Source organism: Phocoena phocoena, chromosome X (genome assembly GCF_963924675.1).
Source record: "Phocoena phocoena chromosome X, mPhoPho1.1, whole genome shotgun sequence".
NCBI classification, from domain to species: Eukaryota; Metazoa; Chordata; class Mammalia; order Artiodactyla; family Phocoenidae; genus Phocoena; species Phocoena phocoena.
Genome location: NC_089240.1, coordinates 39,474,909 through 39,501,512, shown reverse-complemented (window position 1 = coordinate 39,501,512; position 26,604 = coordinate 39,474,909). Strand labels below are relative to the sequence as shown.

Here is a 26,604-nt window from a genome sequence, read left to right as displayed (position 1 = left end):
AACTTCTAAAGAAACTAACCCTTGTGGACAAAAAGATGTTACCTGTCATTCCAGTAAACAAGGAATGTTGCCAACCATCAAGCCATCAGTTGCTGCTCCCCCCCACCACACACACACACACACTCACCAAGGTGTACCTTCAAGTGAATTCAGGATGGAGAAAAACCAGGATACTGGCCCTTGATAGTCAAGATGCATATCAAAGAAATAATTTCAATGAGCCCAGACTCTTGCATCTTCCCATACACAGAAAAGCACTAAAATCATTATGTTTGACTACATTTTTTTCTTCCCCCAGCAAAAACTCTTATATATCCTGGCTCTTCTCTTACCTCTTTGGAACAGTTCCTCTGAGCTATATGAGAGGCTGTTTCCCGGGTTACAGTCCTCAGTAAGGTCCCTGAATTAAACATAATTCTCAACTTTCAGGTTGTGTGTTTTTGTTTTTTCAGTTGACATCCTATGCTTTTTAACTTTTCCTATATATTCTTTAAAAGATCTCACTCTCTCGGTCTCTGACTTTCTGGGCAAAAAAGTTTTGTTTTGGTTTTGGTTTTTTTCCAGGTTAATTTAAGCTTTAAACTTGTTGAAATATTAATTACAGTTCTGCCTTCCATAAAGTTCTAAATATTTTCACGTTATAAAGCACTTCAATATTGATATATTTAAATACTCAATGTATTTTTAAACTCAAAACATGAATCTGAACTGGGAAAACCATGAGTTTTTCCATTATAACAATTCTCTCCCCAAAATCTCTCCCCTACCCAACATTAATCCCTAATCCCACATCAGTACTACATTAACAAAAAAATAAAACCGTATGGTAGCTAAATGGAAAAAAGAAAACCTTACTACTCAGCCCCAATTAGGAAAGAAGGCCAGCACAATTTTCAGAGCTGGTAAGAAATGCAGCATTACAATTTTCTAACATGTATTGAATCAAGGACTAAAATAGACCTTCTTGGTGAATGTACTTTAAGGACAAGAATTGTTTATAATTAGCATACCAAAAACACATGCAAAGTAATCTCTACAAGCTTTGAGTTCTTGAAACACTCTTTTTCAGCAGTAATATTATAAAAACCCATGATATTTTATATACACATACAAAGATATATATAAATTTACTCTTAAATATTTTTTCACTGTCCCAAATTAAATTTTAACCCAATTCTCTCAAAGCCATTGTAAAAGCAGGATGTTTTTTAAGATAATGAACTAATTTAAAGGGGTTTTGTTAATCAGAAGAACTGTACCCACAAATATTTTAATGAATCAATATACCCCCCAAAATTACACATAATGCACAATTAACAGGCAAATAATATTTTATACTGAAAGAGGTTGCTCTCCATCTTTCCACAACATTTAATCAATGGTTCTTTTAGACAAGCATACTACCATAACTCAAACCTTTTCTTTCTTTTCTTAAATACAAGTGGGGAAAAAAGAAGAAAAAAGTCAGTCTTATTTATTTAAAAGTTCACAATCATAAATGAATATATACAGAAATTGTTTAGTAAAGTACACATGATAAAAATCATCAGAGGGCTTCCCTGATGGCGCAGTGGTTGAGAGTCCGCCTGCCGATGCAGGGGACACGGGTTTGTGCCCCGGTCCAGGAAGATCCCACATGCCGCGGAGCGGCTGGGCCCGTGAGCCATGGCCGCTGAGCCTGTGCATCCGGAGCCTGTGCTCCGCAGCGGGAGAGGCCACCAACAGTGAGAGGCCAGCATACCGCAAAAAAAAAAAAAAAGCATCAGGAAGCACCAGCACTTCTTCATATTTTAACGTTTATCTCCTTACAGTCTTCTACTTATATAATGAAATACATCGCAGCATTAACAGTGTACATACAATTTTTTATTCCTACCTTCCTACTTTATACCATAAACCATAACAGCAATTTTTAAACCTTCCTGACTCATGAATGAGTTTAGGTTTTGTTATAGTTGTGGAAGGGGATCAGGACAGGATACCCCTAGATGTGCTGGTTTAACCTAAGAATTATTTTGAGCTGGAGGCATTTGAGTTCCTGAAATCCCTTATATATGCTAAAAGCAGAGCCTCCCAAAATAATAAAACTGTCATAAACCCCTCCCGGTAGAAACTCTAACAGACATTATCATAATAGTTCTTATCTCCCATCTATTCTCTTAAGGGCCTACTTATCTTTCCAAAAAGTTATTTGTTTTCCTTTAAGTGCCCTTTCTTGCTCTTCTCATCACCTACTAAGGTGGTATATAGCCTCAAATTCTAACCACCCCTTTGAGTTACTCATCACTGAGTTCTACTGAATGAATATGCATTGCATGTGTAAACAAACTGTTTTTTCCCTCCTGTTAATCTGTTTTAAGTATAATTCACAGGACCTAGCCAGGAGAGGTTCAATTAAGAACTGATTTCTCATCAGGAAGTATGGAAGCAAGAAGACACCAAAATTTCACTTAAAAAAAAAAATAACTAGACTTATCCTGGTTATCATTTTGAAACATACAGAAATATCGAATCACTATGTTGCAGAACAGGAACTAACACAGTGCTGTAGGTCAATTATACTTCAAAAATAAACAAACACAAAGGAAGAAAGAATACACAATAGGGAAAAGACAATCTCTTCAATAAGTGGTGCTGGGAAAACTGGACAGCTACATGTAAAAGAATGAAATTAGGACATTTTCTCACACCATATACAAAAATAAACTCAAATGGATTTAAAACCTAAATGTAAGACTGTAAAACCATAAAACTGGAAGAAAACACAGGCAGAACACTGATATAAATCATGGCGATATTTTTTTGGATATGTTTCTTAAGGCAAAGGAAACAAAACCAAAAATGAATAAACGAGACCTAATTAAACGTAAAAGCTTTTGCACAGCAAAGGAAACCATCGGCAAAACAAAAAGGACAATTCACCGAATGGGAGAAAATATTTGCAAATGATATGACCGATAACAGGTTAATATCCAAAATATATATAAACAGCTCATACAATTAAATATTTTTTAAAAATCTGACTTTAAAATGGGCAGAAGATCTGAATACACATTTTTCCAAAGAAGACATACAGATGGCCAAACAGGCACATGAAAAGATGCTCGACACTGCTAATCGTTGGAGAAATGCAAATCAAAACCACAATGAGATATCACCTCATACCCGTCAGAATGGCTATCATCAAAAAGAACACAAATAACAAATGTTGGCAAGGATGTGGAGAAAAAGGAACCCTTGTACACTGTTGGTGGGAATGTAAACTGGTACAGCCACTGTGGGAAACAGTATGGAGGTTCCTCGAAAAACTAAAAATAAAACTACCATATGATCCAGCAATCCCACTCCTGGTATATATCTGAAGAAAACAATAACACTAATTTGAAAAGATACATATACCCCAATGTTCATGGGAGCATTATGTACAATAGCCAAGATATGGAATCAACCTCAGTGTCCATCAGCAGACAAATGGATAAAGAAGATGTGGTACATATATACAATAGAATAAATACGTATCAACATGGATGGACCTGGAAGGTATTGTGCTTAGTGAAATAAGACAGATACTGTATGTTATCACTTATATGTGGAATCTAAAAAAATAAAACGAACAAATGAATATAACAAAACAAACACAGATTCACAAATATAGAGAACAAACTGGTGGTTACCAGAGAGGAGAGGGAAGGAGGGTTGGGCAAGATAGGGGTAGGGGATCAAGAGATACAAACTACTATGTACAAAATAAATAAGCTACAAGGATATATTGTACACCACAGGGAATATAGCCAATATTTTATAATAACTTTTTAAAAAAGCAAGCCAACCCATAATTCTCTATCAAGAAAAAATGCCCTTTAAAATTAAGTCAAAAAGTATTTTCAGATAGAAGAAATTCATCTCCACCATACCTTTACCATAAGAAATGCTAAACAAAGTTCTTTGGCCAAAAAGAAAATGACAGTACATGGTAACAATTCATACAAAGTAATGAAGAGCATCAGAAATGGTAACAATATGGGTAAATAAAATTACTATTACACTGTAATATATGGGCCTGTTCAAAGCAAAATAACATCACCTTGCGTAGATCTAATACACGTAACAGCTATTACATAAAGGACATGAGTGGGTAAGATGTGGACGTATATAACTGCAAACTTTCTACATTTTATGTGAATTGGTATAATACTGAGACTTGACTGTGAAAAATTAAAGGGTTTATACACTATAATCCCTAGAGTCACCACTGAACAAATAATGAAAAGAAGAACAGGTGAAAAGGCCAATAGGAAAAGTAAAGTACAATTGTAAAACAGATTGAAATATAAAGGGGGGGAGTGGTACGGAGAACATAAGACCAAGAAATTAAGGGAATAAACATAAAAGGAAAGATCAAATGAAAGACACAAACCCAATCATACCAATGATTTCATTAACTATCAGTGGCTAAACAGCACAAGTAAAAAACAGAGACTTTCAGATTGGATAAAAAAGCAAGACCCATTTAACAAGCTATCTATAAAAGTATTATAAATATAAAGATGCCAAAAGGTTGAAAAGAAAAGGATATCTCGGGCTTCCCTGGTGGCACAGTAGTTGAGAGTCCGCCTGCCGATGCAGGGGACACGGGTTCGTGCCCCGGTCCAGAAGGATCCCACATGCCGCAGAGCGTCTAGGCCCGTGAGCCATGGCCGCTGAGCCTGCGCGTCCGGAGCCTGTGCTCCGCAACGGGAGAGGCCACAACAGTGAGAGGCCCGCGTACCGCAAAAAAAAGAAAAAAAGGGTATCTCACAGAAATAACAAGCCTAAGAAGAAAGGAATAGCTAAATTAAAATCAGATAAAACACATGTCAAAACAAAAGGAATTACTAAAGGTAAAAAACGGTATTTCTTTATGACAAAAGGGTCAGTTCATCAGGTAAAAATAACAATAACAAATGTGTGTGTACCTAATAAGAGAGCTTCAAAATATATTAAAGAACAAAAGGGCAAAATTAAGAAAGACAATTCTACCATCACAAGCAGAGATAATAACCTGTCAGCAAATGACAAGGACAAAAAAAATTGTTTAAGAAAAATACCTTCAAATATCTTTAACTGTAATTTATACCACAATACAACCAACAAATGCAAATCATGTGCTTCTTTTCAAGTGCTGACCCAATAAAGTCTCAATACATTCTGAAAGAATGAAATCATAGAGCATGTTATATAAATGAAACAAAAATTACTAACTATGAGATAGCTAAAATAACCCAAGTATTTTGAAATTATACAATATATATATAATAACCATGGGTAAGAAAGTGGAAGTGAAAGTAGAAAATGCTTTCAAATGAATGATAATGAAAATTAAAAATATAAAATTTGTGAGATACAGCTATATCAATACTAAGAAAAATGCATACTTTGAAGCACTTGTATTAGAGAAAAAAGGTAGAAAATCGATGATCTAATCTTCCATCTTAGGAAATAAGAAAATTAAACACAAAGTAAGCAGAAGCAAATAATAAAGACAATCAGGAATCAATGAAATAGGGATTGGATGAAATGTAAAACAGGAAAACAATACTGAAGAAAAAAACTACAAAACAAAAATTTGACTTTTTGCAAACATCAATAAAATTGGTAACCATCCAACCAGGCTGACCAAGAAAAAAAGAGAAGACCAAATTACCAATATCAGGAATGAAAGACAATATACAGATTCTATAGTTATTTAAAGGAAATTAGGGTTATGACAGAAAAAACAGTAAATGTGAAATTTTATGAAAGAGACAAACTCCTTGAAAGACAAAACAAAACTGAAACAAGAAGTAACAGAAAACCTGAATAACCCTGTACATATTAGAGGAATTCAAATTGTAGTTAAAAACTATTCACAAAGAAACTCTAGGTCCAGCTGACTTTACTGATAAATTCTATTCAACACTGGAAGAAGAAATAATACCAACCCTACACATACACTCAGAAATAGAGAGGAGAGAACAATTCCCCGCTCTTTTTATGAGGCCAGATTTATCCTGATGGAAAAAAAATCAGACAAAAGTTGTAAGAAGAAAATTAGAGTAATATCATTTATGAACAAAGATGCAAAAATGCTCAACAAATAATTGCTACAATGAAGCCAACAACATATAAAAATGATAATAGATCTAACAGGGGTTTATCCAAGGAACAGCTTTAAAAAAAAAAAAAAAAAAAAATCAAGCAATGTACCTAACTGTATAACACATTAAAAAATAAAATCCATAGACTCTCAATACAGGAAGGAATAATTACTTGACAAGTTCCATACCTATTCATTATAAATGAAAACAGGAACAACAACAAAAAAAGAAATCTCAAAGTAAAACTAGTAACAGAAGGAAACTTCTTCAATCTGAATCTATAAAAACTCTATAGTTAACATCATATTCAAGGGTGAAAACTGAATGTTTTCCCTCAAAGACCAGGAACAACACAAGGATGTTCCCTTCTATTCAACACTATACTAGAGGTCCTTGCCAATCCAACAAGGCAAGAAAAAGATTAAGTAGTAACCACAGATTAGAAAAGAAAAATTGTACTTATCTGCAAGCAGCATGATAACGTACATAGAAAATCCTCTGAAATCTAGACCAAAGCTACCAGACCTAATAATTTATCAAGATAGCAGGATGCTAGGTAAATGTACAATAATCTTTTCTGCTCCTATACAATAGCAACAATAATTGGAAAAAAAATTTTACAATGACTCCAATCACAACAGCATCAAAGAGTAAACTAGAGATAAACTTAAGGAAACATGTGCAATAAAACACTGCTGAAGAAAATTAAAGAAGACCTAAATAAATGGTGAGATATACCATGTTTGTGGACAAACAAATGCATTATTTTTAAAAAGAGATATTCTCCCCAAATTGGTCAATGCATACAATGCAGTCCCAATCAAAGTCCCAAGTCCCAAGCAGGAGAAATTGGCAAATTGCTTCTAAACTGTATATAGAAAAGCAAACGACCTAGAAAAAAAATTTTGAAAAAGAACACAGAAAACTTATACTGCTTGATTTCAAGACTAAAGTAGCAAAACAGTATGCTATTGGCTTTAAAATAGACATATAGGAGACCTTCAAGATGGCAAAGGAGTAAGACGTGTTTATCACTTTCGTCTCCACAAATACATCAGAAATACAACTACATGTGGAACAACTCCTACAGAACACCTACTGAACGCTGGCAGAAGACCTCAGACTTCCCAAAAGGCAAGAAACTCACCACGTACCTGGGTAGGGCAAAAGAAAAAACAGAGACAAAAGAATAGGGACAGGACCCACACCTCTGGGAGGGAGCTGTGAAGGAGGAAAAGTGTCCACACACTAGGAAGCCCTTTCACTGGTGGAGACGGGGGGAAACTTCGGAGCCACGGACGACAGCACAGCAACAGGGGTGCGGAGGGCAAAGCGGAGAGATTCCCGAACAGAGAATCAGTGCTGACCAGCACTCACCAGCCCGAGAGACTACTCTGCTCACCTGCCGGGACGGGCAGGGGCTAGGAGCTGAGGCTCGGGCTTCAGAGGTCAGATACCAGGGAGAGGACTGCGGTTGGCTGCATGAACACTGCCGGAAGCGGGTTAGTGTGCCACAGCTAGCCGGGAGGGAGTCCTGGAAAAACTCTGGACCTGCCTAAGAGGCAAGAGACCAATGTTTCAGGGTGTGCAAGGAGAGGGGATTCAGAGCACTGCCTAAATGAGCTCCAGAGACGGGCGTGAGCCACAGCTATCAGCACAGACCCCAGAGACGGGCAAGTAACGGTAAGGCACCTGCTGCAGCCACCAATAAGCCTGTGTGCAAGCACAGGTTACTATCCACACCTCCCCTCGCGGGAGCCTGTGCAGCCCTCCACTGCCAGGGTCCTGTGATCCAGGGACAACTTCCCCAGGAGAAAAAACGTGGCGCCTCAGGCTGCTGCAATGTCACTTCGGCCTCTGCCGCGGCAGGCTCGATCCGCATTCCATACCCTTCCCTCCCCCTCAGCCTGAGTGAGCCACAGCCCCCTATTCAGCTGCTACTTTAACCCCGTCCTGAGTGAAGAACAGACGCCCTCAGGCGACCTACACGTAGAGACGGGGCCAAATCCAAAGCTGAACCCCAGGAGCTGTACTAACAAAGAAGAGAAAGGGAAATTTCTCCCAGCAGCCTCAGGAGCAGCGGATTAAATCTCCACAATCAACTTGATATATCCTGCATCTGTGGAACACCTGAATAGACAACGAATCATCCCAAAACTGAGGCGGTGGACTTTGGGAGCAACTGTAGACTTGGGGTTTGCTTTCTGCATCTAATTTGTTTCTGGTTTTATGTTTATCTTAGTTTAGTATTTAGAGTTTATTATCATTGGTATATTTGTTTATTCATTTGGTTGCTCTCTTCCTTTTATATATATATATATTTATTTTTCTTTTTCTCTTTTTGTTAGTGTGTATGTGCATGCTTCTTCTTTGTGTGACTTTGTCTGTATAGCTTTGCTTTTACCATCTGTCCTAGGGTTCTGTCAATTTTTCTTTTTATTATTTTTTTAGTATAGTTTTCAGCACTTGCTATCATTGGTGGATTTCTTTTTTGGTTTGGCTGCTCTCTTCTTTTTTATTACTTTTTAATTTTTTTATTTTTAATAATTTTCCTTCCCTCCCTCCCTCCCTTCCTTCCTTTCTTTTTCTCTCCCTTTTCTTCTGGGCCGTGTGGCTGACACGGTCTTGGTGCTCCAGCCGGGTGTCAGGCCTGTGCCTCTGAGGTGGAGAGCCGAGTTCAGGACAATGGTCCAACAGAGACCTCCAGGCTGCACATAATATCAAATGGCGAAACCGCTCCCTGAGATCTCCATCGCAACGCTAAGACCCAGCTCCACTCAATGACCAGCAAGCTACAGTGCTGGACGCCCTATGGCCAAACAACTAGCAAGACAGGAACACAACCTCATCCATGAGCAGAGATGCTGCCTAAAATTAAAATAATAAGGTCACAGACACCCAAAAACACACCACCAGACACGGTCCTGCCCACCAGAAAGACAAGATCCAACCTAATCCACCAGAACACAGCCATGAATGCCCTCCACCAGGAAGCCTACACAACCCACTGAATCATCCTTAGCCACTGGGGGCAGACACCAAAAACAACAGGAACTACGAACCTGCAGCCTGTGAAAAGGAGACCCCAAACACAGTAAGTTAAGCAAAATGAAAAGCCAGAGAAACACACAGGAGACGAAGGAGCAACGCAGAAACCCACCATACCAAACAAATAAAGAGGAAATAGGCAGTCCACCTGAAAAAGAATTCAGAGTAATGATAGTAAAGATGATCCAAAATCTTGGAAATAGAACGGAGAAAATACAGGAAACATTTAACAAGAACCTAGAAGAACAGAGCAAACAAGCAATGATGAACAGCACAATAAATGAAATTAAAAATTCTCCAGAAGGGATCAATAGCAGAAGAACTGAGAAAGAAGAACAGGTAAGCCACCTGTAAGATAAAACAGTGGAAATAACTACCACAGAGCACAATCAAGTAAAAAGCATAAGAAGAACGGAGGACAGCCTCAGAGACCCCTGGGACCACAGTAAATGCACTAACATTCGAGTTACAGGGGTCCCAGAAAAAGAAGAGAAAAAGAAAGGGACTGAGAAAATATTTCAAGAGATTATAGTTGAAAACTTCCCTAATATGGGAAAGAAAACAGTTAATCAAATCCAGGCAGCACAGAGAGTTCATACAGGACAAATCCAAGGAGAAACACGCCAAGACACATATTAATCACACTATGAAAATTTAATTACAAAGAAAAAATATTAAAAGCAGCAAAGGAAAAACAATAAACAACATACAAGGGAATCTCCATAAGGTTAACAGCTGATCTTTCAGCAGAAACTCTGCAAGCCAGAAGGGAGTGGCAGGACATATTTAAAGTGATGAAAGGGAAAAACCTACAACCAAGATGACTCTACCCAGCAAGGATCTCATTCAGATTCAACGGAGAAATTAAAACCTTTACAGACAAGCAAAAGCTAAGAGAAGTAAGCACCACCAAACCAGCTTTACAACAAATGCTAAAAGAACGTCTCTAGGCAGGAAACACAAGAGCAGGAAAAGACCTACAACAACAAACCCAAACAATTAAGAAAATGGTACCAGGAACATACATATCGATAACTACCTTAAATGTAAATGGATTACATGCTCAAACCAAAACCACAGAGTGGCCGAATGGATACAAAAACAAGACCCATACATATGCTGTCTACAAGAGATGCACTTCAAACCTAAGAACACATAGAGACTGCAACAGAGGGGACGAGAAAAGATATTCCATGCAAATGGAAATCAAAAGAAAGCTGGAGTAGCAATTCTCATATCAGACAAAATAGACTATAAAATAAAGACTACTACAAGAGACAAAGAAGGAAACTACATAACGATCAAGGGATCAATCCAAGAAGATATAACAATTGTAAATATTTATGCACCCAACATAGGAGCACTTCAATACACAAGGCAAATCCTAACAGCCATTAAAGGGGAAATCGACAGTAACACAATCACGGTAGGCGACTTTGACACCCAACTTTCACCAATGGACAGATCATCCAAAATGAAAATAAATAAAAACAAGCTTTAAATGACACATTAAAGAATATGGAATTAATTGATATTTATAGGACATTCTATCCAAAAACAACAGAATACACTTTCTTTTCAAGTGCTCATGCAACATTCTCTAGGACACATCATATCCTGGATCACAAATCAAGTCTTGGTAAATTTAAGAAAACTGAAATCACATCAAGTATCTTTTCCAACGACAACATTACGAAACTAGATATCAGTTACAGGAAAAAGTCTGTAAAAACTACAAACACATGGAGGCTAAACAATACACCACTAAATAACCAAGAGATCACTGAAGAAATCAAAAAGGAAATCAAAAAGTGCCTAGAAACAAATGACAATGAAAACACGACGACACAAAACCTATGGGATGCAGAAAAAGCAGTTCTAAGAGGGAAGGTTATAGCAATACAATCCTACCTCAAGAAACAAGAAACATTTCAAATAAACAACCTAACCTTACACCTAGAGCAATTACAGAAAGAAGAACAAAATAAAACCCAACGTTACCAGAAGGAAAGAAATCATAAAGATCATACCAGAAATAAATGAAAAAGAAATGAAGGAAACAATAGCAAAGATCAATAAAACTAAAAGCTGGTTCTTTGAGAAGATAAACAAAATTGATAAACCATTAGCCAGACTCATCAAGAAAAAAAGGGAGAGGACTCTAATCAATAGAATTAGAAATGAAAAAGGAGAAGTGAAAACTGACACTGCAGAAATACAAAGGATCATGAGAGATTACTACAAGCAACTCTATGCCAATAAACTGGACAACCTGGAAGAAATGGACAAAGTCTTTGAAAAGCACAACCTCCCAAGATTGAAACAGGAAGAAACAGAAAATATAAACAGACCAATCACAAGCACTGAAATTGAGACTGTGATTAAAAATCTTCCAACAAACAAAAGCCCAGGACCAGACGGCTTCACAGGCGAATTCTATCAAACATTTTGAGAAGAGCTAACACCTCACCTTCTCAAACTCCTCCAAACTATAGCAGAGGGAGGAACATTCCCAAACTCATTCTACGAGGCCACCATCACCCTGATACCAAAACCAGACAAAGATGTCACAAAGAAAGAAAACTATAGGCCAATATCACTGATGAACATAGACGCAAAAATTCTCAACAAAATAATACAAACAATCCAACAGCACATTAAAAGGATCATACACCATGATCAAGTGGGGTTTACCCCAGGAGTGCAAGGATTCAATGTACACGAATCAATCAACGTGATACACCATATTAACAAACTGAAGGAGAAAAACCATATGATCACCTCAATAGATGCAGAGAAAGCTTTCGACAAAATTCAACACCCATTTATGATAAAAACCCTGCAGAAAGTAGGCATAGAGGGAACTTGCCTCAACATAATAAAGGCCATATATGACAAGCCCACAGCCACATTCATCCTCAATGGTGAAAAACTGAAACCATTTCCACTAAGATCAGGAACAAGGCAAGGTTGCCCACTCTCACCACTATATTCAACATAGTTTTGGAAGTTTTAGCCACAGCAAGCAGAGAAGAGAAAGAAATACAAGGAATCTAAATCAGAAAAGAAGAAGTAAAACTGTCACTCTTTGTAGATGGCATGATACTATACATACAGAATCCTAAAGATGCCACCAGAAAAGTACAAGAGCTAATCAACGAATGTGGTAAAGTACCAGGTTACAAAATTCATGCACAGAAATCTCTTGCATTCCTATACACTAATGATGAAAAATCTGAAAGAGAAATTAAGGAAACATGCCCATTTACCACTGCAACAAAAAGAATAAAATATCTAGGAATAAACCTACCTAAGGAGACAAAAGACCTGTATGCACAGAACTATAACACACTGATGAAAGAAATTAAAAATGATACAAACAGATGGAGAGATATACCATGTTCTTAGATTGGAAGAATCAACATTGTGAAAATGACTATACTACCCAAAGCAATCTACAGATTCAATGCAATCCCTATCAAAGTACGAATGGCATTTTTCACAGAACTAGAACCAAAAAATTCACAATTTGTATGGAAACACAAAAGACCCCGAAAAGCCAAAGCGATCTTAAGAAAAACAGCTGAAGGAATCAGGCTCCCGGCCTTCAGACTATACTACAAAGCTACAGTAATGAAGACAGTATGGTACTGGCAGAAAAACAGAAAGATAGCTCAATGGAACAGGATAGAAAGCCCAGAGATAAACCCACACACATATGGTCACCTTATCTTTGATCAAGGAGGTAAGAATATTCAATGGAGAAAAGACAGCCTCTTCAGTAAGTGGTGCTCGGAAAACTGGACAGCTACATGTAAAAGAATGAAACTAGAACACTCTCTAACACCATACACACACACAAAAAATAAATAAATAAATAAACTCAAAATGGATTAAAGACGTAAGTGTAAGGCCAGACACTATAAAACTCTTAGAGGAAAACATAGGCAGAACACTCTATGACATAAATCACAGCAAGATCCTTTTTGACCCATCTCCTAGAGAAATGGAAATAAAAACAAAAGTAAAACAGGACCTAATGAAACTTAAAAGCTTTTGCACAGCAAAAGAAACCATAAACAAGACGAAAAGACAACCCTCAGGGGCTTCCCTGGTGGCACAGCGGTTGAGAGTCCGCCTGCCGATGCAGGGGACGTGGGTTCATGCCCTGGTCCAGGAAGATTCCACATGCCGTGGAGTGGCTGGGCCCGTGAGCCACGGCCGCTGAGCCTGCACCTCCGGAGCCTGTGCTCTGCAACAGAAGAGGCCACAACAGTGAGAGGCCCATGTACCGCAAAAAAAAAAAAGAAAGAAAGACAATCCTCAGAATGGGAGAATATATTTGCAAATGAAGCAACTGACAAAGGATTAATCTCCAAATTTTACAAGCAGCTCATGCAGCTCAATATCAAAAAAACAAACAACCCAATCCAAAAATGGGCAGAAGACCTAAATAGACATTTGTTCAAAGAAGATATACAGATTGCCAACAAACACATGAAAGGATGCTCAACATCACTCATCATTAGAGAAATGCAAATTAAAACTACAATGAGGTATCACCTCACACCTGTCAGAATGGCCATCGTCAAAATATCTACAAATAATAAATGCTGGAGAGGGTGCGGAGAAAAGGAAACCCTCTTGCACTGTTGGTGGGAATGTAAACTGATACAGTCACTATGGAGAACAGTATGGAGGTTCCTTAATAAACTAAAAATAGAACTACCATACGACCCAGCAATCCCACTACTGGTCATATACCCTGAGAAAAACATAATTCAAAACGAGTCATGTACCAAAATGTTCATCGCAGCTCTATTTACAATAGCCAGAACATGGAAGCAACCTAAGTGTCCATGAACAGATGAATGGATAAAGAAGATGTGGCACATATATACAATGGAATATTACTCAGCCATAAAAAGAAACGAAATTGAGTTATTTGGAGTGAGGTGGATGGACCTAGAGACGGTCATACAGAGTGAAGTAAGTCAGAAAGAGAAAAACAAACACCATATGCTAACACACATATATGGAATCTTAAACTTAAAAAAAAAAAGAAGGTTCTGAAGAACCTAGGGGCAGGACAGGAATAAAGATGCAGACGTAGAGAACGGACTTGAGGACACGGGGAAGGGGAAGGGGGAAGGGTAAGCTGGGACGAAGTAAGAGAGTAGCATGGACATATATACACTACCAAATGTAAAATAGATAGTTAGTGGGAAGCAGCCACATAGCACAGGGAGATCAGCTTGGTGCTTTGTGACCACCTAGAAGGGTGGGATAGGGAGGGTGGGAGGGAGACGCGAGAGGGAGGAGATATGGGGATATATGTATACGCATAGCTGATTCACTTTGTTTTAAAGCAGAAACTAAGAGACCATTGTAAAGCAATTATACTCCAATAAAGACATTAAGAAAAGAAAAAGGAAAAAAGAAAAAATAGACATATAGAACATAACGTAACAGGGAATATAACAGAGGATCTAGCAATAGACACAAAACTAAATGGTCAACTGATTTTTATCTAAGAGGAAATAAACAGTAAATCAAATTTGAAAGGACAGTCTTTCCAATGAATGATGCTAGAACAACTGGATATGTGTTCAAGGGGTGGGGAAGAACACTGATGCTCATCTCACATCATGAACAACCTGAAATGTATCATAAACCAAAATTTAAGAAATGTGATTATAGAACTCCTGGGGAAAAAAAGCTGAGGAAATGTTCATGATCTTCAGGTAGGCAAAGAGTTCTTAGCAGAACACAAAAACCACAAGGTATAAAAGAAAAAAATTATTTAATGGACTTCATCAAAATTATAAATATTTGCTCGTAAAAAGGCACAAGTAAGAAAACAAAAAGCAAGCCAGACTGTGAAAAAGTATTTGCAAAACGTATCTGACAAAGGGAATATGCAAAGAGCCCATGCAACTCAATTAATAATACACAAAAAGAAGTTAAAAATCAGCAAAAGATGTGAACAGATAATAACAAAAGGTACATGAAAGGCCAATAGCACATAGAAGATGCTCAACATCACTATCATTGGGGAAACGCAGATAAAACCAAAATGAAAACCCACTACTTACTTACTAGAATGGCTAAAGTTAAAAAGATTGAAAGTACCGAGTGATATCCAAGATGTAGAACAATTGAGAATCTCATATATTGCTAGTAAGAATGTGAAGTGGTACAGCCACTTTGTAAAAGTTTGGCCATTAACTCTACAACTGCAATGTGACCCAGCATTTCCAAATCCTAGGTATATAAACCAAGAGAAGTGAAAATCTATGTCTACACAAAAACAAATAATGTTCACAGCACTTCATTCATGCTTATCAAAAGCTGGACACAACCCTAATATTTGTCAACTAATAAATGGGAAAATTAATTGTGGTATAATCATTCTATTAGATACTACATAACAATGAAAAGAAACACAATACTGATACATACAAGAACATGGATGAATCTCAAAAACAGTATGCTAAATTAAAACAAAAAAAAACATGCTATTTGAATCCAGGGTGTGACATTCTAGGAACGGCAAAATTAGAGACCCAGAAAGCATATACACAGATAACTGGTTGCCTGGGACCAGGGGTCAAGAATGGGAATCAACTGTAAAGGGGGACAATGGAACACTTTGAGTGATAGAAACATTCTATATCTTAATTGCAGTAATGATTACACAATACCATATAAATTGCCGAAATGCAGCAAATTTGAACACTTAAAATAATGTAAATGATACTTCAAAAAAGCCGGAGAGAAAAATCATCAGCTATTTTTGTGGAGTTAATTAGTTTATTTGGAAAAACAAGCAACAAAGAAAGGACAGCCAAGGAAACCCTAGAAACAAGAACAATGGGGAAAGGGTGCCACAGCACTACCGTATACATACTGTATATGTAGTGTAAACCTATTCCAAAACCTCTAAGTAAAATAGTATAGTATTAATTCATGAACAGACTAATGAAACAGACCACAGAAAATATAAGTAGACAAAACTTCATATGAAAATTTAGCATACAACTAAGGCAACATCTCAAATTAGTACGGAAAAAATGAAATTTTTTAACAATATATTATGTTGGGATAATTAGCCATAGGCAAAGAATAAACTTAGATGTTCCTCACACTATAAATCAGGGATAAATCCCAAATGGATCAGAGATTTAAATTAAAAACTAAAACCATTTAAGTACTAAAAGAAAATGTGGATGAATTTCTCTAACACCTGAGAGTGAGGAAAAAACTATCCTATGATTCAACATGCAGGTGCAATTTAGAAAAAGACTGATAAATTTGACTAGATAGAAATAACTTCTGCATGGACAAAAACAAACACACAAAAGCAAAATAAAACAATAAATGAAAACTGCAATTTTTATCACAAATAAAGGATAAATATAGATCATACATAAAATATGGCTATACAAAACAGAAAGAAAACAATGGCCCAACTGAAGAGAAATGAACAAATATTTCAAAGAAAAGGAAACACAAATAGTCTTTAAAATTCAATTAAGAAAATGCAAGTTAAAAACAAGACACCATTTCTCACCTATCAGATTTCACAAAAAGCCTGCTGACATAAACTTTCTTGGTTAAGACCAAGGGGAAACAAGAGCTCCCAAAGGAGAGGTTCACACCACTAGACCCAGCAATCCCAATTATCAAGGAATCTATACCAAAGAGAATCTATACCAAAGAGAATCTATACCAAAGAACACTAACAAAAAGACACTTTTACTATTTACTGCAGTACTATCTGTACTGAAGCAACTGATTGAATAAACAATGGAAGAAATCACCATGACACTGGATTAGGCAAAGATTTCTTAGCTACAAAACCAAAAGCCCAAGCAATGAAAGAAACAGTTGAGAAATTGGATGTCATCAAAATTTTTAATTTTTGCACTTCAAACTATACTATCAAGAAAATGAAAATATAAGCCACAGACTTTGAGAAAATATTTGCAAATTATATATCCGATAAGGGGTTGTATCCGGAATGTATAAAGAACTCTTACAACACACCAATGTTTTTTTGAAGTTTTCAGCCGCGCCACACAGCATGTGGGATCTTAGTTCCCAGATCAGGGATCAAACCCATGCACCCTTCATTGGAAGCGTGGAGTCTTAAACACTGAACCGCCAGGGCAGTCCCAACACACTAATTTTTTAAAAAACAAATTTAAAAATCAGCAAAGGGTTTACAGAGGCATTTCACCAAAGAATATACACAAATAGCTAATATGGTCATTAAACAGTGCTCAACATCAGTCATTAGGAAAATGCAAAATAAAAACTGTAATAATGAGGATATGGAGAAACTGGAACCCTCATACACTGCTGGTGAGAATGTAAAATGTTACAGCCACCCTGGAAAACAATTTTGGCAGTTTCTCAAAATGTTAAACATAGATTTACTTTACAACCTGGCAATTCCACCCCTGGTTATTTACCAAAGAGAACTGAAACTATATATGTCCACACAAAAACTTGTATACAGATGTTCACAGGAGCATTATTCACAATAGCCAAAAAGTGGAGACAACTAAAATGCTCAACTGATGAATGGATATATAAAATATGGTATAACCACACAATGGAATATTATTAGATAATAAAAAGGAATAAAGTATTAATACATGCTACACATGGATCAACCTTAAAAATATATGCTTAGTGAAAGAAGTCAGTCACAAAAGACTACATATTATATGATTCCATTTATATGAAATACCCAGAAAATACAAATACACAGAGACAGAAAGTAGATTAGTACTCGCCAGGGGTTGGGCATGAGGTTTCATTATGGTGAGACAGACATGTCCTAAAGTAAGACTTTGGTTATGGTTGCACAACTCTGGAAATTTACTAAAAGTCACTGAATGGCATAAAGAAGTTGAATTTTATGGTATTTAATTATACTTCAATAAGCTTTAAAAAGAAGAAAAGCCATAGACTAGAAAAGATATTTTCAATATATTTTTTCAAATTACCAAAATATACTGTTAAAACTTCTACATATCAAAAAGAAACATAAATTAGGCAATAGAAAAAATAAAACCCACCTTAAAAATCTGAAATGGCAATTCAGATAAAGAAACCCCACTGGTCAGTAAACTTATACTTCAAAGTAAACATGATGTGAAAGATTAACCTGTCCAGGTAACTTTATGCACTGCTCAAACTAAGAAAATAGATGATCCATTGCTGTGCACAGTTCTTCATTTAGGTACTGGTCTTTTAAAAAATGGTTAGGTTCAGCTGTCCTCAGAGCTCCAATTATAGACAGACTATACCAATAAAGATTTTCATTTATGCCTTCCCTTTTCAGCCTGATACAGCCATCTTCAGACTTCTTTTATTCCTAGGTACCAACTTAAGACAACTGAAGAATCATTTTGTTGCCATTTGATTTTAATGGCTTTAACTTTCACACTTTGGATCATCTTTGGCCAACAAACTGTGTCAAAATAATCTAATTCTTTTAACAAAATACAAGTTGATCATACAAGACAGCACAAATGAAGAACACTCATTTTTCCCTTTCCAATCCCTTTTGCCTAGAAGTAATATATTCAATTAACAAAACAAAAAAGCAAGAGCACAATTCGTTTTGAGTATAAACAGCAGTAATCTGCTAGAGAAGAGAAGGGGAGGGAAGAGGAGAAGGGAAGGGAAGGGGAGGAGGGAAAGAGGGGAAGGGAAGGGATATGCAAATGTGCACTAACCTTCCAGTAGTCAGATTGTAAACTGTAGTACCTCTGGTATGCAGATAATGCTGAAAGAAGGAAAATAAGCATGAGTCACAATTATGTCCCATTTCAAAATCAATTAACAAGTTTTAAGAAACATTACAACAAAATTCCCATCATACCCACCTCCCAGCAGATAGTGATATTTAAAACCAAACAATTTAAACTCTGGGGCGTCCCTACTCATAGTCAGACATGGTAACCAATGTCCAATATATAGGAGTTCAAGGAAGTAAAACCATGGTCACATTTCAGACCTGCACTTGAACAGAATCTGGGCAGGCAACCTCTTGAATCAACTTGACCTTCCTCAGAGACCAAATCTGATAAATGGATTAATACTCCAGAATGTGATGGGTCGTTTGTTCTAACAAGGGATCTCACTTCCAAAAATGACTAAGAGGGCTTCCCTGGTGGCGCAGTGGTTGAGAGTCCGCCTGCCGATGCAGGGGACACGGGTTCGTGCCCCGGTCCGGGAAGATCCCACATGCCGCGGAGCCGCTGGGCCTGTGAGCCATGGCCGCTGAGCCTGTGTGTCCGGAGCCTGTGCTCCGCAACGGGAGAGGCCACAACAGTGAGAGGCCCACGTACCTCAAAAAAAAAAAAAAAAAAAAAAAAAAAAAAAAAAAAAAAAAATGACTAAGAGCTCAACCACCTCAAAGAGCAAAGGAACTACAGTTGACTCTTGAACGACACAGACGTAAGAGGCACTGACCTCCACACAGTAGAAAAGCCAAGTATAACTTATCAACGGCTCTCTGGATCCGCAGTTCTGTATCCTTGGATTCAACCGACCACAGATCATGTAGTGCTATAGTATTTACTACTGAAAAAATTCCATGTGTAAGTGGACCTGCGAAGTTCAAACCCCTGCTGTGCAAGGATCAACCGTATTCCTTTTGTGCTTCTCCCTTTCATACAATCAAAAAAGAAAAAAACCCAGCCCACAATTACCTTACCCCAAACTCCAACTCAATTCCAAAATAGGGCATCCCATACCCCTAAATCCATCTCAAGGTATAACAGGCTCTGGAAGAAATTAAACTACAGTCATCCCTCAGTATCTGCAATGGATTGGTCCCAGGATCCGCCGTAGATACCAAAATCCACTGTGATCAGATCCCACAGTCGGCCCTGCATGTGCACGGATTCCACATCCATGGATGATAAAAATAGTAGTACATATATGTACTGAAAAAAACCCACGTATAAGAGGACCTGCAAGGCTCAAACCTGGGTTGTTTAACAGTCAACTGTAGAGCTTGTCAATCCAAAAACTCAGTGAGGGGCAGGCAGTAACAAAGTAAAGTAAAGGTTATACATGCACATTAGAATTGGTAGAGAGCCTTTCTTTAAAAACTCATGAGCAATAAGCAAGCCACGGGGGTGTAATGTGTAGCATGATGACTATAATTAATAATACTGTATTGCATATTTGAAAGCTGCTAAGAGTAAATCTTAAAAGTTCTCATCACAAGAAAAAATACTGTAACTGTGTATGGTGACAGATGTTAACTAGACTTAACTATGATCATTCCACAATATATGCAAACATCAAATCATTATGTTATACACCTGAAACTAATAGTTATATACCAATTATACCTCAATTTTTAAAGAGTAACATTTTCAAATAAGATTTTCAACACGTGTAAAAAAATTTTATACTGAAAAAAAATGGGGAGGGTGGAAATTAAAACTAAAACTCTAAAACTCCAGGTATGTTTTCATACTGTTCATCAGTAAGCAGCCAAAATGAATACCATATAGAATACCACATAGAGAACTTCCTGAATATGTTCAAATTAGAGAAGCATCACCCAAAAACATCATCACGTATCTGAACAAGTAACTTATTTGAATTATGTTCATCTTTTTTGCACAAAGATGATGCCAACCAACCTATCACTGGAAGGACATTTAGACTGTAATTTTTCCAGTTCTGAGGAAGAGGTGATTTCAAGCCATCTTCTGTTTTCTAGTTCTTCATACATGAGTGTAGCTAGCTCATAAAGATCACTGATTAATGGTTTTCTAAAAAGAAAAGCAAACCAACTTACCAAGCTAGACAGAACAGAATAGTCAAATAAGGTTTGACGGATTTATAGAGAACAGTCATGGAAAAGGTGTTTTCTCTCTACTGCCTGATGTGAACAAGGAAGCATATATCACCAACTGCCACCACAGGGGAACTACTCTTAAGATGAAGCCCATAGAAGATAGCAGCAGAAACAGATGGAAAGTACTGGATACTTCTAGACTTCGAACTATATCTAGTGCACAACTCACCTATGAACTTTCAATTATATGAGGGAATAAATCTCCTTATTGTTTAAGCTAGAATCAAGTCTTTGATATTTGTGCCTCCTAACCAAGAGAAGCCAGGGTCCCTGACAATTTTGTGCAATCACCATATCAAGCCTGGACTGCCCTTTTAATGGGAATTTCAACAAACTTGAAGGGTATGTTTCCAATAACATGAATAACAATATATATTACATGACTTCATAAAATTCCCATTTTAGAATTTGAAGAGCCCTTAAAGAGTATGATGTAACTGAAACCGAGGTACCTATGTGAACCGAAGAAGCCTATGTGATTATCAATTGGGAGAAACACAGCATCCATACTACAATATGATGAATTGAGAAATAAATACAAGCCCTCAAATTCAAAGTCACAAAAGTAAATGCTCCAAATTTCAAGCACAGGTTTGTAAATGAGACTTCAACAAGCATTTGTTATCTTTCCATTCATTTACACATTTCTCAACAATTATACTTTACTCCATTAGGCCTAGGATCCTGTATTTTAAGAAAGACCTTAACATATTTAACATGTTTCCTAATCCAAATAAATCATTAAAACTCTACAAGTACCCACCACCAGAGTCTCTCTAATGAAATCCTTTTAACCAAAGCACAGTCCTTTATTTCCAATCTTTAAGTCAGTTACCTATTGTGAAAATAAATTCCTACTCCACTGTAACTAGATTTTCCTTAAGTCCTTAATAGAGAATGAGGGAAATCATTTATTTGGACATACTTATAATGCTTAAAACCAGTTTCAGGATTGTACCATCTGTCTAATGGGCTTTTCCTTCCCTAAATCACCTAATCTTCACTTGGAGATCCCTGAGTTATTTACTGGCTCAAGAAGTCCTTGTTCATCCCACTAGGAAATCTTTTTAACAGTACTTCAGGCAAGACTGTCCTTTTCTTTTGCCACTTCACCAAGAATGGTGTGCTCAAACATATTACTTTCAACTCTCTATCAACCAATTTCCAAAGGTCAGATATTTTTAATCGTTGGAATCAACTTTATTTATGGACAGACTTTTTTCATAATTCTGAGTTTTATTTTGTTTTTAAATAAGCCCATTTAGTCTGTGTAGACTTTAAAAAAGAGAGAAAAATATAATGAATTTAAAGGATTATAGAAAACTGGCAGAGTACTAACAAAGTAACCAGGTCTAAAAAAATTAAATGCAAAAGAAAACAAGCAAAAATACAAATGCAAATAAGAAGGAAGTTAAATTTAACTTTCTGCCAGAAAAAGGGAGTCTCCTTCAGAGTAAGATGCAACAGAAATGCAAGGAAGAAACAGATTTAAAATTCAATCTACACTCACATTAGACTATGCACTAACTGCAGGCAGAACTCAGCATTTCTCTTTTCATCTCTAGCCCAGTGTATAACACTATAGGCAGCAGGTTAGCTGCTCACAGGTGAGTCTATGGGTATGGAAGGGAAGGAAAGGAAAGAAGTACAAGTAAATCTGTCGGTTGCACTGACTGTCATCTTTAGGCCAGAACAAGTTGTGACTGCCTAAGATTATTATTAGGTCAAAAGATCTTTGATTATTTTTATCTGAGGCTGAACTAAAAAGTTGTATTTATACCCTGGGATAAATGAGATCTCAGAGAGCTTATACTAACTGTTTCACTGTACATAAATGACTGATGTACCTAACTCCCTAGCACCTTTCTGCCTTCTCAAATCTATGACTGCCTAAAACACATCTTCTCTTATACGTAGCATTAATACACATTAACATTTGAAAAACCCTCTGGATAGTATCCAACACGACAGACCTTTGTTCCTAAGATTACAGAGACAAGCAGACAGGAAGTTGGAAAAGCAAAGAAACAAATCTTGGAATCCTTTTACTCCTCTATCAGCATCTTCACTGAGGTTTTCAAGTCAAATTAACACATCTACTGAGATCTCAGATTTACTACTTCTTTGTCGTCATTAAAATAATATACTCTTCGAGGTCTTTATTTTTATTTTTTTATTTTTTTGGCTGCGCAGCATGCGAGATCTTAGTTCCCCAACCAGGGATCGAACCTGTGCCCCCTGCAGTGGAAGGAAGGGCAGAGTCTCAAGCACTGGACCGCCAGGGAAGTCCCTCCTTGAGGTTTTTAATATCGCACATTTGGTTTACTACAAGAACCATCAAGTAGCTGCCTTATTTGTATTCCTTCAATGTGTTCTACCACCAGCTCTCTAGTTCTTGAAGCTACAACTTTTGCTCGTTGCCTGGATATGAACTTCTGACAACCTGGGTTATGGTCACTATTTTTTTCCCTTGGGTTATTTTTCTCAATTGCATTTTCTAATTCTAGGCCACAAGTAGATTGAACAAAATCAATTATTCCCAAATTGTGATGAGAGGGAGTGGAGGCACAGTGATTTGTTTATATCAGTAAATATGTTTAAATAAAGTTATACAGAGAAAGAGGGTACAATGACTACAAATGCAATGAAAACACATGAATGATCACCTTAACTGTATCAGCTTTCAGAAAGATACATCATGTTCATTCTATGTATATTACATGCCAGTTTATGTCAGTATTCTGGATTTTCATTTCATTTTACTATTTCAACACAAAGTAAATTTGTATCATATATACTATGCAAACTATCCCAATGACTATCTGAAAGAACTTTTAAACAAAGAGCAGATTCTTACAAGAATCACAACCTTTAGTTCCAACAACCATGACAATAAAGAGATGAACCATGCAAGGATCCAAAAAAAGGCAATTTTTGGAGAAGCCAAACTCAAGATCTATTATTGGAAAACATGCACTTTATGTCCTTATACTATATACATCCTAGGATGGAGTGTTGTCATTCCACCCAAGAAACACAGAAAGAGAGAAAGACAAAAAGAGCTCACCAACTCTGACTTAAGACTTCTCCACATAAGCAACTCTTAGCATGTAACTTGCCCTAGCCATTTATAATTACTGAGGAACTAAAACAACCAAAACCTACTTTGCCCAAAAGTGATAGACAATGCAACAAATGACCAATTACTTGAAGGAAGGAGGAAAGGGAGAAAGATCTATCGTCAGGTGGAATTTCAGGGAAAACTTCCAGCTCACCACAAACCATGAAGAAACTATTTGTAAAAGTGTCAAGGTTTTCATACTAATATCAGGAATGATTAATTATTGTATCTCCTTCAACTCATTTTTTTACTTCTGGAATTTTTACTATCTGCACCCCAAGTCTCTTACCTCAGAGTTTCTATCTTTTTATAATTTTGCTGTGTACTGAGGTATTTTACTACTGGATTTTCTAAGCAATCAACTTAACTTAATGACGATTCTCTCCTATAATCTGCCATACATATTCACAAATATTTACATATAATTTCTATTAATTAAACTGCTCCTGAGACCCATCACATATATTCACAAGAATATACACTTGTCCTTCAGCCCGGGGTTCTCTGTCTCTCAGGTTGTTCTTCAACTCAAAGAAGAGAAATCACAGTACCATCTCCATGGCTTAAGGCAGTCTGTCTGACAGCCCCATCAGCTGTTTGGTTCAGCTGAGGTTGACAGGTTAGCTGTGGGGGTAGGAGTGAAAAGGAGGTATAGACACTATCAGGAACCACTCAAATCCCACTTCAAGGAAGGACTGTTGGCAGTCTTGTGTACAAGAGAGCCTCTAGCAGTGAGTTGTCTTAAGCTGAGGAGAGCAACCTTGCCTGAGGTCACACTCCTTCCCATGTCCAGTATGGAATGAATGGAGTATAAAGGCCTGGTCATCTTGGCCCAACCAGTGATAGCCATTCTAGCTTCGGGGCTCCCCATGGAGTTGGCCAAGGCTGTCAAAGCTTAACTTCTCCCTCTGTCCAATCCTGGTTCCATTTCCCACCTTCCACAGTGCTGATCCTAAAGGTACTCCTTACTAAACATCTTGTATGCTAAACTCACTGCAGAGGAATCCAACCAACAACAGGCTAAGTGCAATAAGCCTCCAGCCTCCATTTTCCCGCAATCCTCTAACCAATTACTTTTTCAGGACAAATTCCTAGAAGCCTAATAACCAAATCAAGTGATGGAAAATTTTTTAAATTCTTCATACATATTACCAACCAGAAAGACTAAAAAATGTTTTATAAGGTCTTTTTATCTTCTTCTTCAAATTCCTCTGAAATGAAAAGGTAATTTTTAATTAATAAATCCATAACAGTAAAGACAACGAAAGTATACTATCTGTAGATCAGAAATTTTTAGAAATTCATATAAGACAGGAAGTAGATGAGATCAGAATAAGAAATAAGGGCAGAAAAACCACAGTCCAAAATGTACAGAAAATATTTTCTAGCATTTTCTACTCCAAAAGTAGAAGCAGTTTTTCATAAGGAACCCCAAACTCTGAAAATTTCATGCACAAGAGGACTCAGGACAGTATTTAAAGAACTGTCCTCAGAATAAAGAGGGCCAGTAAATCCCCCACATACATACATCTGAGCAGTCTACTCACATGTTCACTGAATAGTTTATGTTTATTTCCCAGTAAGTTATGGTTTGTAATCTGTTCTCTAAAAATAAACATCTATTTGGCTGGGGCTAGAGGTTCTCATCTTGTACTGGTTCCAAAGAAAAAAGGAGAAAGTAGCCTGAGGTAACAAATGTCTCCATAAATTGGTGATGATGGTGATGATGCATTGGAAGGGGCTACTAGAGACTGGCTCTAGTCTGGGACTTCTGGGAAGACAGTGAAGAGAATGGATAGAAAGATTTCAATAATTAGTATTTTTAAAGGATTTTTTTTAAGTGGGAATGTGGTCAATAAAGCCTCAAGGATGAATTCAAACAACTCTCGTCTAGGAAATAAGAAGCCATCAGCTTGAAATACTAAAATATACTGAAATACAAATGTATACCTCTGCATTCATTCTCTCCTTCCTCTTCTTCCTATTACAAATTATCAATGGCCAGTTCATCTACACAACAGCAAACGGGTCGCAGAGCACACCTTTTCAAGGACTTACATCCTTGGGTTACCCTTCTCTTCTCCCATCTTTCTAGATTACTCCTACAAGCCCGTTTGCCAACACTGTCTAGTTGCCACGTGCCCCCTACCACACCTTCCAAAAAAGAAAACACCTCCAAAACAAATATCCCTGGATTCTTCATTACCTTCACAGCCAAACATTTTATAAATGGAAAATGTAGCTAAATTCATAGACTAATAAAGTTTTAAAAGCTTTTATTTATTTGTTTGTTTGTTTATTTATTTTAAATGACCACTAAGCAATAAGGACATACAGCCACATATGCAAACCTAATTTTCAAGTCTGGGTCTCTGTTTATATGCTCTAAAACTAGTGCGCTCTCCAAATAAAACGTGCAGCAT

General features: G+C 37.0%; 1 protein-coding gene across 8 annotated transcripts in view; it reads right to left on the bottom strand.

Moving 5' to 3' along the window:
* Positions 1 to 26,604, bottom strand: part of KDM6A (lysine demethylase 6A) — a 206,337-nt gene that overhangs the window by 106,628 nt on the left and 73,105 nt on the right. For all 8 annotated transcript variants that reach the window (XM_065901133.1, XM_065901140.1, XM_065901134.1 and 5 more), the window contains exon 4: positions 18,917 to 18,966. In XM_065901133.1, coding sequence (XP_065757205.1) covers positions 18,917 to 18,966 — 50 coding nt within the window. The remainder of the gene's footprint in view (positions 1 to 18,916; positions 18,967 to 26,604) is intronic.